Raw genomic sequence first — 19,429 nt, forward strand, 5'->3', positions numbered from 1 at the left:
CATGCTTTCCTTGAAGAACTCAATTTCTGAAACTACTCTTTATGTTTTTAGAGAAGTCATTTTCAAATAGCAACTTGCATTAAGTGACATAGCAGTATGTAAATTGCATACACAGGGAGTACAATTGTTGTTCAGCCTTCAAAAGACAAGGCTCTGGGGAGATCTCATTGTGGTCTGTCAGTATATAAAGAAGTCTCATAAGAAAAACAAAGAGATTTCTTAGCAAAGCCTGTAGTGACAGAACAAGGTTTTAAGCTGAAATAGAGCAGGTATAGATTTGCCATAACAAAGTGTCTGCAATGAGAATGGTGAGACATGTGAACAGGTTACCCAGAGATTTGGCTGATGACCCATCTCTAGAAATTTTCACAGCCAGGTTTGAGGTGGCTCTGAGCAAGCTGGTCTAGTGGAAGATGTCCCTACCCAGGCACAGGGGTTGGAACTGTATTACCTTTAAGGTCCCTTCCAACACAAGCCACTCTGTAGTTCTATTCTGAAACGCTCCATTACTTTTTATCACTTCATGGTAGCCTTCTGTATATTTTCTACTCGGTGAGAATGGAGCCAGAAAGCAGCTAACATAATAAAAAAATGGGAAACGGATGAAACCACCGCTTAATTTCTGTACAGTCAGCTTCCCATTGGTTATGTATATGTTTTGAATGGTTCCTGTCTGAATAAACAGTTTTCACCTCTCAAAAAGACATTGTAAAAAGATTCTTTCCCATTTGTGCATTGTGCCTCACACAATTTGCTTTTCCACACAAAGGTAGGAAGAAAAAACTGTCATTCATAGTTGTACATAGAGACCTCTTTCCAGGTAATTTTCCCAAGTGTCAAATTCTGCAGGTACTTTTTTTGGGTGCTTGTCTTCATCAGGTGGAATCACTGAGCTGTAAACTCCCTTTTTAAAGACATGTTCAAATTTCTCCGTACAAATAATTTTAAAAAGCACAAACAGTTCTAAATACCACTACAGTAGCTTCCAGTTAAAACAATTACAGTAAATTCTTACAAAAGATAATTCTTTCAAACTATTTTCAAACTGAGAATAGCTTTCTGTTTTCTTTAAATCAAAAGAGAATCACTTATGCATTTGAGGATTTTTGTACAGGAGCAGTGGCTTGGAATTCATTTTTGTTCAGAGATGTGCTGCTTTAAAAAGCTTAGTAGCACACCTTGCAGAAATGCCTAACTTGATAGTGATATGTTGGGCAATTTAAACGCTTGGTTACAATTAATAAAGTAAAAAATTACATTGTCCAAATAGTATTGGGAATACTACTTTGGAGCCAGTTGTTTCAGGCACAGAGAACATGGACATTTAAATCTTGCTAACAACCCTGTGTGAGATACTAAGGGAAAATTATACTGTATGATGCTAGTAAGATACTATACCATAACACGTTGCAAGGTTATACTTTGAGAATACATTGTTTTTTTAGATTTGTTTTACAGTTAGTGGACTTAGGTTGAATTAGTGGATTCTGGTTAATTTGATGTAAGCTACCCCTGCTGTTCTCAAGTTGGTTTTGGATCATTGTATGGGGAACTGAAAAATATCCCTTGCTATGAGGAACTAAAAGAAATCTTGAAGTGAACCACCCTTTTGATCATGAACTGTGATGAGGAACCTGTTGGTGATATATCAGGTTGCAGGGAGCTCTTTTCCCTCTAAGGTTCTTCTTTTCTGACCTGGTGAGTCTTCCTTCTGGTGTGTAGATTCTGCAGCCTTCCTTACTATTTCCACTCTTTGGGTGGTTTTCTTCTTTTACATGTTTTGGAACCCTCTGCCAAGAGTCTTTTCCTTACCGGTTATCCCTCGTACTCCTTGCTGTAGCTGTGGCAGAGAGTCAGAGTTCCTGTCTTGTGTTGGTTTGACTTCACCCAGCCTGAGGAGGAAATGAGAGTAGTGAACCTGCTGCTCAGCAGTGCCCTTTGGTCATCCTGCTGCTTTTGGAGCAGATCTGCTCAGAGTGCAAGTGGCTCTTTTCTGGCTTTGAACCACTCTGATTGAAATATGTCCTAGGGAAGATTATACAGACTCTTCAAGTATTTCCCAGTTCATTAGGGATAAGCAGCCTTGCAATACAAAACTTCTCACTTTTAACTAACGTTAGTATTTTTTATTGCAAGTATTTATGTCCATCCATGCAATTTCCAGGCCATGTCTCTGTGTAATGGTGAGGAGCTGTCATATTTTTCTTCTATTGATAGGTTCTGTGATAAGGGTGTATTTTCTGTGTTCTAAGGCCGTGTCCTTGTTCTGGAAAATTTTGAGTTGACGTTGTCTTGGAAACTGACTTCACTAAAGGTTGATATGTTTAATATACAGATTATTTTTATCCTATTCTTTTCTCATAATTTTGTTCCTAGTGATGAATTTTATGTGCTTTTCTAGGAACCAAAGCCCTGTGTTGAATCGTGTTCCCTTAAAATAAATCCCAAAAATACTGAAGTATTATAGAAAATAGCATTCTCAAAGCAGATGCATTCCGAGTTCATGGCTGTTTTGTGTAAATAAACAAATAAAAGCCATAGAAGAAAGTCTTCTACAGAAAATTTGGAACGTTCCTCTTTATGCTTGATTCTATAAAGTTTAGAAGCAACTTTATTGTCTTACTTATGAGATAATGACTCCTTTAGAGTTAAAATAATTATATAAACTGTAGTAAATATGCAATGTTGAGCACTGACTGTTTTTCCTAGTATACCAATCCATGCATGTGCACACCTTTGCTGCTCCTTTGGAGGTGAGGATGCTTGTGCTGAACGTGTCCCTGTGCTGTTCCCTGTAAGTCACACATGAGAGCGCCCCACGAGCTCCCACCCGTGTCCCTGGGGTGTGCAGCCCTGGACACTGCACCTCACACCAGCAGTCTGCTGGCTGGACACACGCTGCTGCTCCAGTGTTTGGCAGGGGTGGTGCTGTGTCTGGGCTAGGCAGATGCCTTGAGTTTATTTTTTTGCTGACCCCTCTGAAGTACTCAGGGATCTCAAAGGACTTGTGGACTACCCTGTATTTTGTGATTGTTAACTACTTGTTGTTGGATTCTTTTCCCATTTGCATATATTTCCTTGACTTTTAATTACTGTGCTGGAAGCTGTGGTGTGTTTTTTCTCAGTATGGTCCATTGTTGGCCTCTCAGGTTTTCATACATATTTGATCAGCTCCAATCAAACAACAAATGAAGATGTAAGTTTATAGTATGTTTCTACATATGTATTTCTTAATAATAATGAGGAGGTTTTTCTTAAGTCAGACATGTCTGCATCATTTTGTGAATACCTCAGTAGGAAAGAAGGAAAGTAATATGCTCATGCTTGATTCAAAAGATCAGATTAAATCTTTTTGATTGTATTTCTTATGGTTTGAAGATGTGCTCATTATATATGTAATATGTCCATTGTGGTTTACACATATAGGATTCTATCTTGAAATAGGAAAATACAGGAGGGAGGAGACAAATAAATATATTTTATACAGTTGGAAATTAGTAAGTACTTTTCAGTATCTCCTTTTCACTGGGAGTGGTAAATATTCTTTAATTCAAAAATTGCTTACTGTGAAACTTGAAAAGTGCGTTGAATTCTCTAAACAAAAATTTCATCCTTTATTTTATCTTACCTCTGAAACTTTTTTTGTCATTCTGAGGTTCAAAACCTCTGGCAAAGAGTATATCATTAATTTAAAGATCAACTTTCTCATTTCTACAGCTGTCTATTTTGCATATAGGATTCCTTTGTTTTGGTGTTGAATTATGCTTTATTCTGTGTGGAAGTCTTCATGTGTCCTTCCCTAACTAAAGGGAGAAATGTGTAATGAATGAAAGGAATATGTAAAATTAACTTGAGAGCTGATGGTATAGAAAGCTTTTGGAAATTTCATAAGTGATCTAACAAAGCACTGCAAGCTTTAAGTTATTTTAACGTATTGTACCTTTTGTACCTATTGTACCTTTTTCATAGGTATCTGGTAGATACAAAAATAGCATCTTTAGTATTGTCAAATATGTTTCGTTATTGTTTAAGGTCACAGTTAAAATTATAAATTTTACAGTAAATATCAATCAACCAGAAAAACAGTTCCCAAGCAGGGTCAAAATGAATTGTGCTTCAGCATCAAGTGGCAGAGCAAGTAGCCTGATGTGGAAGAAATCTACCTTGTTAATAAGACAGACGAGATACTCGGTTATTCCTTGGTCATTAGGTTTACACCAAGGTTTTCTCTCTAGATGGACTTAGTGTGCTTCTACCCTCTTCCCTCAAATAAAAGTCTCTTCTGGATTGTTGAAAGATAGATAGCAGGGAACTGCAGCAGTGGAACATGTCTGAATATCAAGTGAACTGTTCAGTAATTTAATTTAAAACATAAATTCCCAGTTGAATACAGCAAGACATTCTACTCAGGCTCTCTAATATCCCACAAACAGAAAAGCAAACTAGCCAAGAGAAAATGTAATATGCAGTAAGAGGTAGCAATGGCTGCATTTGCATTATGATATTTTAGAAGCTTTTGTGAACTTTAGGGAAGATAATGTTGTGTGATATTGCGCAGCTTGAAAACTTACCCAGGAGTATGGAAAAGAAGTGCTCAATTGCTGGTTTTAGTGATATTTTGCAATTGAGCCTCTTCTGCAAAACATGCTATAATATTTGTAAAATTGAACTTGGACCATTATGTTTAGATGCTGAAATTCCTGTTTGAAGTATATTGATCTCTTGAGGTTGTGGGTTGTCTACATTATGGAGTTAAAGCATGTGCTTGTAGAATCCAGCCTTCATAACAACCCAAAACTCTTAAATTGTTTGGAAAGTGTCATTATGGATTTTCTGTGGTCTCTTCTGCAAATAGCATGTTACAACCTCAATTTCTCACAGCTATTTTCTGTATTGTATTACATGTGATGCATATTGTTCATATCTCTTCAGATTAAAGGATCATGGTCAAATAAAAGAGGTAAAGAAAACTATAATCCCTACAGTTATGGCAACATCTTTACTAACTGCTGTGCTGCTCTCTGTGGGCCCCTCTCTCCAAGGTAAGAGTATCAAAAGTATTGTTAGCATAAATGAAGCCATGTAATTATTAATCAAAAAATATTCTTTTTGACTATTTGAGTTTACTCAACAAAGTGAAAGTTTTGGATTAGTGTCTGTTAGAAGCTTTACGTTTTTCTTGAGTGATAAAGAAATAAGTTGGTAAATTGTGTTTAAACTAAGTGATCAAATCTTGTAAAATTACATCTTAAATGGAAATAAGCTTGTTTGTTATTTGAACTTTCACTACTGCAGTTAATAGTGTATAGCAAGAAAAAGTTTCTAGTAGTTAGCTGTGGCATGAAGGTCATCCTGGAAGTTTATTGAACTTTTACATACCTAACAAATGTAACATGACTTGAGGAGAGCCTTAAATCTACAACTAGCTTGATAACTGTTGAATTTTGTCTTTTAACTCTGAAATGTTATATTTAAATTGACAGTTGTTTTTTTTTTAATACTGTTAACATATATAAATTACAATTATTTTGATGGTCTTGCACCAAAGCAATTCCAAAAACACGTAATGGATTATGTTTTGCTGAATACATTTTCACCTTTGGAAGTCTGAAATATTTATATTTTTGAGGATGGAGATGTTTTTTCAGCTTGAAGAAAATGTACAGAGCTGAGACTAGAGAAAAAAACTGGAAGCCAGAAAAACTTAATTATTTTCTTATTTCAGTTCTCAGTGATTAGGCAGTTCATGTGGCACATACACAATAGAAGCCAGTTTCAGTGTAGAGAGGGGCAGAAAAAATGGTAGATAATTCGTGGCCTGCTCCTTGGTTGGTATGTTTTGCTTTGGCTAGAATCGTAAAGTTATGAATCTGAAGAAGAAAGTAGATGACTTGATAGTCCAGTGCCTCAGGTGTTTAATTGGAGCGAGATTTCTGGCTTTGCTGTCAGGAATGTCAGAGGTGGTTCTTCTAGGAGCAGTCAGAGTTTAACAGGGGAGACTGACATATTTTCCCAAAGAGGAAACAACATAATAGAGATTTCTACATACAAGGTTACCCCTGGTGAGAGTGAATAGCTTCATCTCTGCTTCCTGCCTGTAGAGATGTTGCCTGAAGCCAACCTTTTAATTCTGAAATTTTGCTTTTGATAAAAGTATGTGACATAAAAGCTCAATGCCACGCTTCAAATTCTTTTGACTCCAAATGGAAATCTTTATTAAAACTACATCATGTTTCTCAGCATATGAAATAGTATATTAGGCTGATAAAAGTAGCAACAGACAATTGGACCAGACTGGCATTGGCTCGTGTGTTTTCGGAGAGTTTGTGTATTTTTTCCTAAATGTCATGTAGGAATATTACTTATTCAGACTTTGGCATGTATATATAGAGGTTCTTCAGGGAGGTATTTTGTGACACAGGGAAAAATTTACTGACTGCAACATGTAAGTTATAAGCTTGCTTCTTTTACTTTTAATCTCAGCTATGTCCCAAGTCACTAAATATTAAGTTTTTTCCTTGAATTCTGGAAAAGTGGCTTACCAGTAATTTCAGCTCAAAATTCAAATTGTTCAAATGCCTTTGAGCATGGAATGCAGGTGAAGAGAGGATTTGCAAATAATCAAAACTTTTCTCACTTCTTTTAAAGATAATTTATAATTTTTAAACCTATGCTAGCAAATTCATAATGTATGTTACATGTCTTCAACAGTTGCTTTCAAATCTTAATTTAATGCTTGCCTGTCAGCACAGGTCTAACCACTATTCTGGTGCAACAAATTACATAACTTCTTTAGGCATCTTTAATCTCTAATTTGGTTGGATTATTTCATTCTGCATAATTAGTTTATAATCTTACACAGATTTTTTTGCTTACATTTAGTAATTTCTCCACAGAGCATTTTCTTAGAAATAAGAAATTTTATGAGCGCATCACTTTGGTAAACACAGAGGAACACTATAAGCAGTGTTAAGTAGCTGTCATGAAACACCTGATAAGTTGTCTGTCAGAAATAAAGGTGAAATTTTCTTCATTCTTGCTAAATTTTATTATTAATTAGTTTCAATTTAGATGTGGAAGCTGGTAAAAAAAAAAAAAACCTTTAAAAGAGATACTGAATCAAAGTGCCTTAAGTGAGTTTTGTCATTTGTTTTTTCACCTGTAGTTTAAAATTTGGTTTTGTGGTATCTGCTGGTGAGCTTCTCAGTCTGTGTGATAAAAATCAAAAAAAAGCAGTAGTGCATGTGACAGACAGTATCACAAAGAAAACCTTATTGATGAGTAGAAAATGAAATCTAGTACTTCATTTGACAAAAAGAAGACATTGGAAAGTATCGGTGAGTTGTTAAAGTCTGTTGTATGAGAGAAAGTTTTTATTTCTTTTTATTGAGAGGAGATAGTTATTCATCAGCAATGTCTCTAATACTTTTCCTTTATTGTGATTATTCTGTAGCTTAATTGACAGAAGAGGATTTATACAGCCAGATACACCACAGTTAGCAGGACCATCCAATGGCATTACCATGTACGGGGCCACACAATCTCAGAGCAACATGGTAGGAATCATCCCATAGTGTTGTTCATCAGGATTCCTGTGAATGTTTTTCTTCTCCACTTTCATGTGAACTAATCAAGTAATAACTAACTGGATACAGCTGACACACTGGGTGGAATGAGTTGTTTAATAACAGTAAAGAAAAAAACAAAATTCAAGGCTCTTTTTAATTGTGCATTTCACACAGTGTAATAGTTACTGCTCATGGATTCTAAAAAAAAAAAAGTCTTTTCTACGCTGTTAATTTATTGAATATACTGGCATTTTGACTTTTGCTGTGACACCTGCTTTGTTTTGAACTGGAATATTCAAGTATCATGGACTTACTCTGGTTCATCATTTTCCAGCTAATTGTTATTTTGTGTGTCACTTTCTTCATACTCTTATTTCCTTCTTTGCTTGTGCGCTGCAGTTTTTTATAGACTAATGTATTTTCAAAAGCAAAGATGAACAAAGAGGAGTTTCTAGGGGAGAAATATTTTTAAGAAAGAGCAGGAGAACACTGAACCTGAACAAAAAATGGCAAATGAATTATTGCAACAAAAGTTCTTTAAATATCTTTGAAACTGTGCCAGTAGTATTTACTTTGGTTTTTTGCTGGTAGCATTGGCTATCATAATAGAAGATAGAATTTCCAGTGCCAAGAAGAAGAGAGTAATTGGAAGAGATCTTTTTCTGAAGGCAACCATCTTGCATATGTGCCTATTTCTGAATTGTTGTTCATATATCTTCACAGCATGTGGGTTCTAATACTTTGTCAAGGAAGTCGTGAGTTACGGATACCCTACTTCTGCCAAAAAAGAGGAAGCCACAAGGCCTTCTGACATAGCTCAGCCTTTCTTTGGAACAAAAGGAGAAAAGATGCACTCTTCTCAGACAGATCAGTTTTAGTGTCACTAATAGACTCATGCAAAATTTTTACTGTAGTTCCTAAGCTGGTTTTACTTAATGTTTTAAGAATTAAATAAATTTGTTAGTCTCCTTAATAAGAAAATGTATTAGGGACATGGTATTAAGTCTGAGTCTTCTGAGGTACAGTTGAGCAGAACAAGGTAAACCTCTATGTAAATTTTGCTCAAAATATTATAACTCTGAAGAGAGAAAAAGGAGTTAAAAAAAAGAAAAGGTAAAGCAAACATTAGAAATTAGAAATTAGAAACGGGCTGAGGTCTTTCAGGGATTACCCAAACTTTCTGATGGTGTCAAGACTTTTTACTTTGGAGGATGATAAACCCAGAATGTGTCCAAGGCATTAAATTGTCTTTATCATTGTAAGAATTTAGATACTGTAATTATTACTAGATAATAATGAGAAAATCTTTGCCAGTTTGATAGAAAATTGACTAAGTTTGTCTCCAGAAATGGAGAAATCTGTTATGGTATTACTTCAAGTCAAACAGGTAGCTGTTACAATTTTAGAGTGTAATACCTCTAATTCCACAAATTCTTCAAAGATTTCTTCTTATAGCCTAGAATGAGCTGGGAAATGAGCTTCTATCCACATGAGGTGGGAAAAGCCTGGGTTCTTTACCAGTTATCAGAGTTGCTCAGAAATGTGCAGATTTCACTCCTGAAAATGACCTCTTAGAAAAAGCTTGAAAAATGTAATATGTCTTGTTTGGTTTGAAGGAATATTTTGAAATACTGTAATGCCATTTTTCCCAGGGCATCTTTTCTCTTGATCTGCATCCAAGACCAATTGAATTCTAATGACTGCTGGCTATCAGCATTAAAATTTCACCCTTGAGTTTTTTGTAAACCGTTAAAGACTGGCTGAGTTTCCCATCTCTCCAACACTATTTTCTCTTCCCTGTTGAGGGGATATATCTGGTACTGGAGCTGGTATTATTATGATTTCAGATAAAGACAGTCAAAGTAAAATTCCTTGATTTAAAGGAGCATGTGTAGATCATAGCTGTAGACCATAGTACTTTTCAAATCACAGAAGTTTGGTCATTCATACATTGTCAGAGATATTTATACTACTTTAGCAAGTTCAATGCTTTTGATTACCAGAAATAAATTACTAGAAGTCTGAACTGTGTTTTAGAACACCTTTGTGGTGTCTCTTGATATTCTTGCAGAATGTATTACATCAGGTCTTCATGTCTAGATGTTACCCCACTTAATCCACAATGTGCTAAAATATCTCTCCTCATCACTGATGAAAAAATAAAGATTTAAATGAGCATATTCTCTCACTTGTCTTCTCTTATTCCTTCCCTCTTTCACTTCCCTTTCTTCCCTCGAATCTTTTACAGAATCAGCTAAGTTTGGAAAAGACCTTTGAAATCGAGTCCAGCCTATGACCAAACACCACCTTGTCAACTAGACCATGGCACTCAGTGCCACATCCAGTCTTTCCTTAAACATCTCCAGGGATGGTGACTCCACCTCCCTCGGTAGCCTGTTCCAATGTGTAATCACCCCATCTGTGAAGAACTCCTTCCAGATGTCCAACCTAAACCTTCCCTGGTGCAGCTTAAGATAAATGTCCTCCTGTCCTGTCACTAGTTGCCTGGGAGAAGAGCCCAACCCTTACCTGGCGAAAACCTCCTTTCAGAGTTGTAGAGAGCACTGAGGTCTCCTCTGAGCCTCATCTTCAGGCTAAACAACGCCAGCTCCCTCAGCAGCTCTTTATAGGAGTCAGTGACTTGTGACTTTCTAGATAGAATTCTTGTGTTGCACCCAATGAGTCTCTTGTCCCTTATTAAGTCTCTGTGGGTTACTTAGTATAATACTCTCTATTTATTTTAATTAATCTTTTAGCATAGCCTCATTTTTGCAGTTAAGTTCAAAATAAATATCAGACTAAATGTAAAGTTGCCAGACACTGGTTTTCAGTGCAATATATTATCTCTTTTTCAGGATACCATTTGTGGGGCGCTCTTTCTGTATTCAATAGCTTTTGTGGTAGTTTTGCCTCTGAGACTTTGAATATTTAGTACAGGATCTCCCCTACTCGTGGTAGTGACCCAGTTTGTCACAATCTCAGAAAGTGAGAGTCATAGCTATAATCAGTGCTTGATTACACTGTGATTTTGTTTTTTTTCTAGATCTTCCAGAAGAGGTTTTTCTCATGTTCTCTCCATAAAAAGAGAAAACTGTTTTAGTAAAAGCTGAATCTATATTTACTTCCATGAAGGCTGGAAGCACATACATTTTCCTGGTTCATTCCCAATATTTTTAATTTCATTTTCAATATAATTTGAAATTAGTCTAGTAAATTCATTAGCCAACTTATTAATATCCTTATCCACATGAAAAGCATAGTAACTCATAACTTCCAAAGTATTTCCCTGTTGCATTTTATTGCTGATTATTTTTATGAGCTCATCATTAGCTTGATTACCCAAGTATTTTCCTTATTCTGAATAATTTTTTTTGTATGAAGCACAGTATCTCACCCATTATGAAATAATAATTTTCTCTGCAATTTATTCTTTTATTTTAAAGCTTATTTTCTTTGTATTCTGAAAAAAGTTCTTATTTACCCATAAGCCCATTAATTACCACTCCTTGGGTCTGGACCACTGTAGTACTTAATTTTTTCTTAAAGCTGCAGTTGATTCTTGGGGTTTGATATAGAGTATTTTATTCTTTAGTAATCCATTAGGGGAAAACACAGAATCTGTCTCACTCCTTAATGTTTTTCGGAGGAATTAGTTTGGTTTATGTTTACTATGATATCTCTAGGAGTTCTCTAATGCCTTATAAAATGATAGACTTTGCTTTGGTTTGACTCCATGTCAGGACAGGTTTATTTCCTTGTTTTTAAGAAATTTCCTTATATTCCTGCATTCCTAGGTGTTTCTTCTTCTTCAGTGTATAGGAAGTTCCATGTGTACCAAATTCCCTTGTTTTTAATTCTCCATTTCCTTTCCTGGATGCAAATACTTTGAAGTGTTTTTTCACTTATATGTACTGCTGAAAATTGTAGGAACTGTAGTGCATGCACAACATTTATTACCAGTGATGAGTGCAGGAAAGTCCTCTCCCACATAAGTATTTCTGTTACTGATCTGGAAACAGATCCAGCTGACACAGGGAGCATTAACTCTGACCTTCCTCGTGTACTTCTTCCTTTGCTTTTTATATTTGCATTATTAGGAGTTAGTATTTCTATCATGACAAGAACAGAATGGGCACAGACCACAACCCCGTATTTCTGGGAGTTTTGCGAGTGTGTTTCCTTCTGTATTTACTGATGTACTTCCCAGATGCCCAAAACAGAACTTGAGGCTCTTACCAAGTCAACATTTCCACATTCACAGTTGATAGAGGTTTTTCCTTAATGCATTTTACTTCACAAGTAAAATGGGTTATGGGCACATGCAAGTAAATCAATTTCAGCATTTGCTTTGGGTTGAGATATGTTTTAGGAGCAATTCTTTTGATAGTGCATGTTTACTGTGTTTTTATTCACATCTCAGAGCAGTGTTGGAACACATGAACTAGATTTATTTTAGAAGATACGCCCCTGGAATGCACCCAAGTTGCTGTAAGCATTCCCAGACTTTTCAGTCCATAAGAACAAACAGTCTCCAATCTGAAGTAAAGTCTCTGGGCCAAGAGTAGCTTCCTGTTTGGCTTCAGAAGTGTTTTCCTTCATAGATCTACTCATCATGAATCTCTATCTACTCATCTGCTATCACTGTACCTGCTTGATAGTGGAGCCATTGACTTGGTGGGGCTTGTGGCTCAGCTGTTGCACAATATCCACAACACACTGATTTTGATTGTGAAATGCTACACCTGCTGGGAACAGTCACACAGCTCTGTCCCTCCACTCTTTACCCATTTGCTATATCCAGAATATGGTATTTCAGCATTCTTCCTGTAACTTCATGCCACTGTAAGCCTCCTCTGAACTCTGTTGTTTGTACTTTATTCAGAGATTGTGAGATATCTGACCTGCTTTTTTCCATCTTCTGAGAACTGTAACAATTCTTGAATGTTACTAGCATTTAGGAAATTTTAAACTAAGTTTATTTAATATTTAAAGTAAATAATTCTGATTATTTCAAAAGAATCACATTTAGAAATGTGAAAAATATATTGCCATGTACAACATTATATTTCTGTGTAGCTTAGAAAAAACAGATTTTCTTCAGAAAAATATTTTTCCTTAGTAGTTTGTATTTATTATTTGTGAAATAAACACAAAATTCTAGGTTTTGTCTGATTTGCTTCAATTTGTGCCTTTTTATGTGGAAATAAATAGATATGTAAAAATTTCTTTGCATATATTTAGTTGGACTTCTGTACTTGCAGAACTTATTAAACTTGTTCTACTTTCAGAATCTGCTGTTTCTCTGAAACACAGGAAATTGTAAATGAAAAATAAAGTCAGCTTATCTGAAATAAGAAGACGCTGGTGAAATAATTTTTGCAGTAGATTTTTAGTTATTTAGTTTTTAATGCTTAGCTTCCTTTTTCTTACAGTCATAGGCTTTTTTGTTTAATTTGAAATTCTGGTGTTGGATAATTCATGTGATTAGTAGCAGCTAAGACTTCTTGCCCTAAATATCATTCAGTCAAGAGTGAAATAATGAAATCAACAGAAAAACCAGCATGCCAACCCTATAACAAATATGATTTCCCTGTTCTAGTTTTGTGTTGGCTGTTTAGACTCAAGAATAGTCTATGTATATATTATGTGCTGTTTTTATCAGATATTTTCAAGAGCCTCATAGAACACACATACCTTTTCTGGCTTTTAGACCCTGCAGTAGTTCCCTTTAGAAAGCTCTTTACAGCCTGTATTTTCCTAAGGATTTTGTGCTGATCAGTGTGGAACAGACAAGAAAAAGAAAACCTGAAATTTATCTAAATGAAAGGAGAGGCTTTAGGGAAGTGACAAGTGCATGGAAAATGAAGAGATATTTAGCACCTGAAGTTATAACACTATTAATGGAGCTTTATGAGGCTACTTTATCTTTTCGATATTCATTTAACTGAAGTGCAGTAGTGTTCCATAAGGAGAGAATGAATTCAAACTATACAATGAGTTCAAGTAAATTATCTTCAGCTAATAAAAAGCTGTGTATTTGTATTGCTTGGAACACATTAATGATTTCCTTTTGAAGATCAGAGCTGAAGGTTCACTAAAGCAAGAAGTCAATTGCTAACATTATTTATTTTCACTGTACCCCAGTGGTTATAAGCATTCCTTTGTTATTTAACTTGTTCTTTGGCTACTGCCTTTCAGAGAAAATAGGTTTTGTTGGTCTTTTTGAAGTTCCAAAATTCAGTTAACATATTTTTAAGGTCTGCATAGTAAGGCTGGTTGAAGTTTTAATTTAAATAAGCAGGCGTGAATAACAGGATATTCAGCAAGAATGAGTTATTCACACTGAATCACTAATTGAAAGCTTGATTTTAAAGGATGCTGACAGTTTTCTTCTTAGTAAGGTACTTAAGCAAGGTTATGGCTTTAAGCCTGTGAGTAATCCCTCTGAAATGATAGGGAACTACTTTAGTTTTTTGGCTGGGGCTGTTCATCATTTTGTGGGGGGAAGATTGCTTGTAATTTATATAAATTCAATTTATGTAACGGGAGGTCAGTCCATTTATCTTTCTGAAAGCAGGAGTCTTGGAAATGCATACCTGAGTAAGGATTGAGCTTCTGCCTGTCTAAAGTAATTGGTCTGGGAGTCCTAAACCACTTAGATGTGTTTAAACACTACCTATCTCTTATGGCTGAGCAGTCTGCTTGCACACTTGCTGGATGTTAGGTGTGTGCATCCATCATTAAGCTATTCAGTGGTGAAACTGGAGAACCTGAAAATAACACAGGAAGCATTGTTAATCATGGTTTTCATAATACAATAAAAGAGGCAAAAGTCTTCCCATAAGTTTTCAGAAAGTGTGGTACAGTGGCTTCTTAAACTCAAATGGGCATTTTGCAGAGGTTCTGTAATGTTAGTAACAATGGTTAGGATCAGGAATATCTGGATAGATGATGGATCTGTAATATGTAGTATTTTGATAAAAATCTAAGAAGTCAGTCGTAGAGCAGAACATATTGCTTTAACAGAATACTTGAAGTAACAGTGAATAGGATGTCTTACCTCTGGATATGTCTTTTATTCTGCTTGCTTGCCTCCAATTATCTTTCATTGCATTTGTAGTTGTAGTCACTGATTGTAGTGTTTTTCTTATCCAGCAGATCAGTACTTTGGCAAATGAATCTAACAAGATTTAGAAAAACTGTAATGTTAGAACTGATCAGGCAATGAATTAAATATTTTTTCCTTAGGAGCACTCAAAAATCATGTCAATTCATGTTAAAGAAACTTAATTTGGCAGTAGATATACTACCCACTTAGCTAGATGGACAGTATTGAAATGCATACCTGTCTTTTCATCTCAAGGAATGAGGGGTAATTTTGTATAAATTGTTTTTAGGAGCTGTGTAGAGCCTAAAAAACATTTATGATAACACTCACTGAGCTTAACTGGATTTATCTAATGCTGAATTTGGCTAATTATTGAGACAGTGCTTGTCAGAAAACTTGTGTTTTGTACCTTGATTCATCACATTGTCAATATTAATCAGGAAACAGCCTAAAAATCATTAAGGTTGATCTCAATGCATCTGCAGTGCTGCCTGGTTTCTACATATCCTCTGGAGTACAGCATAGGACATTCTCTAGAATTTATGTATAATGTATTAACTTGTGAGGGGAAAAAATTTTACTCATAGAGCTTTTTTGCTAACTGTGTAAGATATTTCTGTCAAAATAATTCTTATTCTGGAAAACCTCTGTGGTAGGTTAATTCCTACATGTGAAGACCAGTTAAAAGGACAAAATTGCCTAGTGTTTTTTAAAGAACACTTAAATGAACACTGTAAATGTATATCATCATTTTCTTTGATCATAATCCAAAGAATTGGCTCAGTTATGCATGCCTTTCCTTTTTTTTCCTGGGCAGCATGCAGTGGGATGTTTGGGTGGCTAACCATGGAATGATACTAATGGCTTTCTTTTTTTCTCTTCACATCCCATTCTTTTCCGTACCTTTTTATCCATATTCTCCCTTTTTTTTCTCTATTTTGTTTTTATATGATTTTGACACCCTTCCATTCTACAGTGTGACCAAGATCAGTGCATTCAGAGCACTAAATTCGTTTTGCAGGCTGCTGCCACCCCCCTCCTACAGAGTGAGCCAAGCATAACTAGTGAAGAGCTCCCTTTACCAGGAAAGACTTCTATCAGTGGGCCTTGTGCATCTCTGACTCTAGGGCAACCAACACCACCATCTTCTATGCCTAATCTCACATCAGATTCAGGTTTGACAGACATCATACCATTAAAAGAGGAGCACGAAGGCCATCAGTTCCTCACTCCTGAAGAAGCTCCGTCGCCCCCCGGGATGCTGCCGAGTGGAAGTCCCATTGCACACAGCCGCACGATGCACGTGCTGAGTCTGGCCAGTCAGGACTCGCTGCACGAAGACTCGGTGCGTGGCCTCGTAAAGCTTAGCTCAGTTTGAACAGCTTTTCTGAACATCTCACCATTTCCTGGTGTCTATACAACTCTGTGCTTGACAGGAATGACACTGCAGTGCCACTGTAAGGCTTCATAACATGCCTGTAATGGAAACTTTATCATTTAATGGAGTCTACTAAAAGGACAAGGTATTTTTTGCAATGGAGCTATGGCATTTTTTTGACCAGGTTGTTAACAGTTGTGCTTTGATGGATGACTGGCTTTTACTTTTAAATAAAACCAGAAAAGGTCAATGATCTCACTTCCTGAAGTTTGGGTACAGTGAGTTGGAAGTCAGCCTGTAAGAAACACCATGTACAGTACAAAAGAGAGAGATTCTTGGATGTAAGTGTCATGCTCTGTGTTCTATGCTCTTGTAATACACTTGTTACGGCTTACCACACCTGTGGCCAGAATGATCTGCACTTACATGTTATGCTACCAATATTTGAGATAGAAAATTGCCATTCCATTTGTTAATACAAAACAAAAGACTGTAGATGTGGATTTGCATGCCACGCTACAGTATGTGTTACAGTGGTGTTGGTATTAAGAGAAAGTGCTGCTTTTTTATTTGTGACTTTCAAAGTGCTGTTTCATTTAAAGACAGTACAGCAAACAAATTAATGGACTATATTTTTTGAATTTATTAAATTTTATTTTAAATTAATCAGTGGTGCCTAGAAGATGATGAATTACTGATTTGATCATGTTGCATATCATTTAACCTTCTGTTTAGGTGTTTAAGTGAGATATTGTGTTGTGCCATACCACAAGATTCTTCCACTCCCTAATGTGATACAATTACTGTGGACCTCCAATAAAATGACATCCTCTATTTCGTGGACGTGTACAGTTATCCTTACACAGTTTTCATGGGGAAAAGAAGGGGAAATCATGACTTATTGACATAGTTTGTAAAGATTTAACTGGAATATGTGTACATGATAAAACTATGGAGGAATAACTGGTTACAATTAGGATTGCTTCACCATTTTTATGGTTTTCTTTGAACTGTGTATTTGTTCCCATAGGAGCTCTTTATTTGGAACCCACAGAATTAACCTCTGCTTGCACTGTAATTCAGTGTGGCTGAAGGGTGAGGGGCTTAAGATTCAAGACAAAGACAGAGCTTAGTGAAGTAATCTGAAATGAGTAATAGTCTGTAGAGCTTTCCCGGCCATTGTTCCTCATTTGTATTTGTCCTTTGATATTTTAAATAGAAATTTTGGTTTCATGGAATTCTTCTGTGCTTTTTCTTTGCTTCCTTAAGTAAAGCACAACTAAAAGGTTAAAGGGAATTTTATAAGTATTTTTCGTGACAGCTGAAGAGAATATTAGTTAAGCTGAAAAACTGTAATAGCTTTAGTACTGTATTTACCTGCTTTTCAGGGTGTGGAACCTGGATTCTTCTTTTCCTAGGACAAATTATGTACAGAATGGGCTTTATTTAATGTTTCTATTGCATGAAAGCTTTTGCCACTTAAGAAATGTTATTCCAGTTCTGTATTGTTGACCATGTCATTCACTGACTCCAAGCTAAAAAACCTTTTTTCTTTTAATTTTTGTTGTCAAAATTGAGAACAATCAGTCTGCAGAAAATCATTCACCCATGCTATTGAAGATTAAGACAAAATGCTGACAAAATCCATATTCCTGTAAGCTTTCATGAGCAGTCTATTTCTAAAACTGATGATGTTACCTTGGACCTACTTCAGTGTGTGGAACATAGCAGTGCTTTCTGTCTGTAAGTGTCACAATGCGTCCACCAAACAACCTCTGTCCTAGTTATTTGAGCTACTGAAGAAGCTCTGGCAGACAAGTCTGTCCCAGCTATTATAAACCACCTTCCTCGTATTTTCCAGAAGCTGGGACGGTCTGGAGTTCTTTCCATCAGCCAAAGTGTAGTGACAGACATGTCCCAGTTGGCTGATCTCCCAGTAAGCCATGAGTTTCAGCATTTCTGTGTCTGCTCTTGAAGAAATCAGTGGTGCTCATCTTCTTGATTTCACCTTTCCCCAACACAGCTTCTTGGGTATGAAGCCATGAACGTCTGCATTAAAGCAGGCAGTGGGCTGGAGATATTGGTCTGATAGAGCTGGGTAAAGAATCCCAGCTTTGAGTTTGTAGACCAGTACTTGATGAATCATTCTCTTCTCTCATAGGTGTCTGTGGGTAGTTAACTGTGGATGTGGTAGTTAACTGTGGATTACTCACCACTTTGAAGGGCAAGTCAAATATTTTTAATGTGGTATCAAAACTTTCCATTTGTACTAGTCATGATGAGGGTGATTATTTTAAGGAAATTGTTCTTTTTAACTTTCCCTGAAATAGCAGATGGATTTTATGTTTCCAAGAATACCAGCTTCGTGACAACGTTTGTATGTCACTGCCACTAGGGAGTAGTGAAGAAGGCTCTGTGCACCGTAAAATTAGTGTCAGTTTTAACATGGAAGGGAAGGGAGGGGGGCAGGATTAGAGTCTTTATGCTGTTTGCCTTGTGCTTGTGTTTTTCACCATCGTTTTTTGAACCTTCTATTTTGTTTACATGGGAAGTGTAAGAATTATGAAACAGTGGTGGAAACAGATGCTTCAAATGTACTTGTTCAGGTGACTTTCTTTTAGTTTTTAAGATGATACTATTTTTTTTCTAAACGTGCTGCCTATGTTTTTAAATTTGGCTTTTGAGAATATACTGAATACTTTGAATTCGTTTATACATTTTTATTACCCCTATTTTAAGTCTTTTCCTCCCCATCTGTCTGTTTTAAATGGTGACATCTTGAACCTCCCAGCCATGCCTGCCTTGCGAGGACATCTGCTGGAAGGCTTCGGAACTAAGTCCTAACCCGCGTGGATCGGTCATTGCAGCCTTTGACTGACAGCAGTCGGTGGTTCAGCGGCAGGTTGATCAAAAAGGTAACTTTAGCAGGGTTTTTGGATGCTTCCCCTCACCTCCGTCACTGTCTTCAGTTCTGGGCACCCCCTTCGTTGGAACTTGTGTATATCTCTGGAATGAGTCAGCAAAGTAACTATCCATCACCTTCTCTACAGATTTGATTGATATTTTATTTTGAACTATGAGCATGCACACTAAGAATCCAAAATTACAATCCTTGTGAGTACTGCACAGGGTTTTTTCTATTTTTTTCTGTGGCAGTATACTACTATTAAATAGCTCTTTCCGTGTTTGATTTATAAATCTAGAATAAAAATTGATCTTTTCAGAAGAGTAGATTTTTTTTCTTAAAAGCCTAAGATCTTTGAATGTGTAAAAACTGGTTAGTCTATCTGATTTTAAATATTTATTCTGCTTTTGTTTTTAATAATATTTTCCCCTTCTAGTTGTCTATATAGTCTTCTTTGTAGAATGAAATAC

The 19,429-nt window shown here is 36.1% G+C and overlaps 1 protein-coding gene across 10 annotated transcripts in view; it reads left to right on the forward strand.

The window, feature by feature from the left end:
* ZDHHC14 (zDHHC palmitoyltransferase 14) overlaps window positions 1-16,888 on the forward strand; it is a 93,778-nt gene extending 76,890 nt beyond the window's left edge. For 7 of the 10 annotated variants that reach the window (XM_085575264.1, XM_085575265.1, XM_085575263.1 and 4 more), the window contains 4 exons: window positions 3,094-3,196; window positions 4,933-5,042; window positions 7,454-7,556; window positions 15,653-16,888. In XM_085575264.1, the coding sequence (XP_085431390.1) occupies window positions 3,094-3,196; window positions 4,933-5,042; window positions 7,454-7,556; window positions 15,653-16,054 (718 nt within the window). In that variant the 3' untranslated portion in view covers window positions 16,055-16,888. The remainder of the gene's footprint in view (window positions 1-3,093; window positions 3,197-4,932; window positions 5,043-7,453; window positions 7,557-15,652) is intronic. The other 3 variants (XM_085575266.1, XM_021532095.4, XM_021532096.4) reach the window with 1 other exon arrangement.
* The last annotated feature ends 2,541 nt before the right edge of the window (window positions 16,889-19,429 follow it).

This window comes from Lonchura striata, chromosome 3 (assembly GCF_050655825.1).
Source record: "Lonchura striata isolate lonStrDom1 chromosome 3, ASM5065582v1, whole genome shotgun sequence".
NCBI classification, from domain to species: Eukaryota; Metazoa; Chordata; class Aves; order Passeriformes; family Estrildidae; genus Lonchura; species Lonchura striata.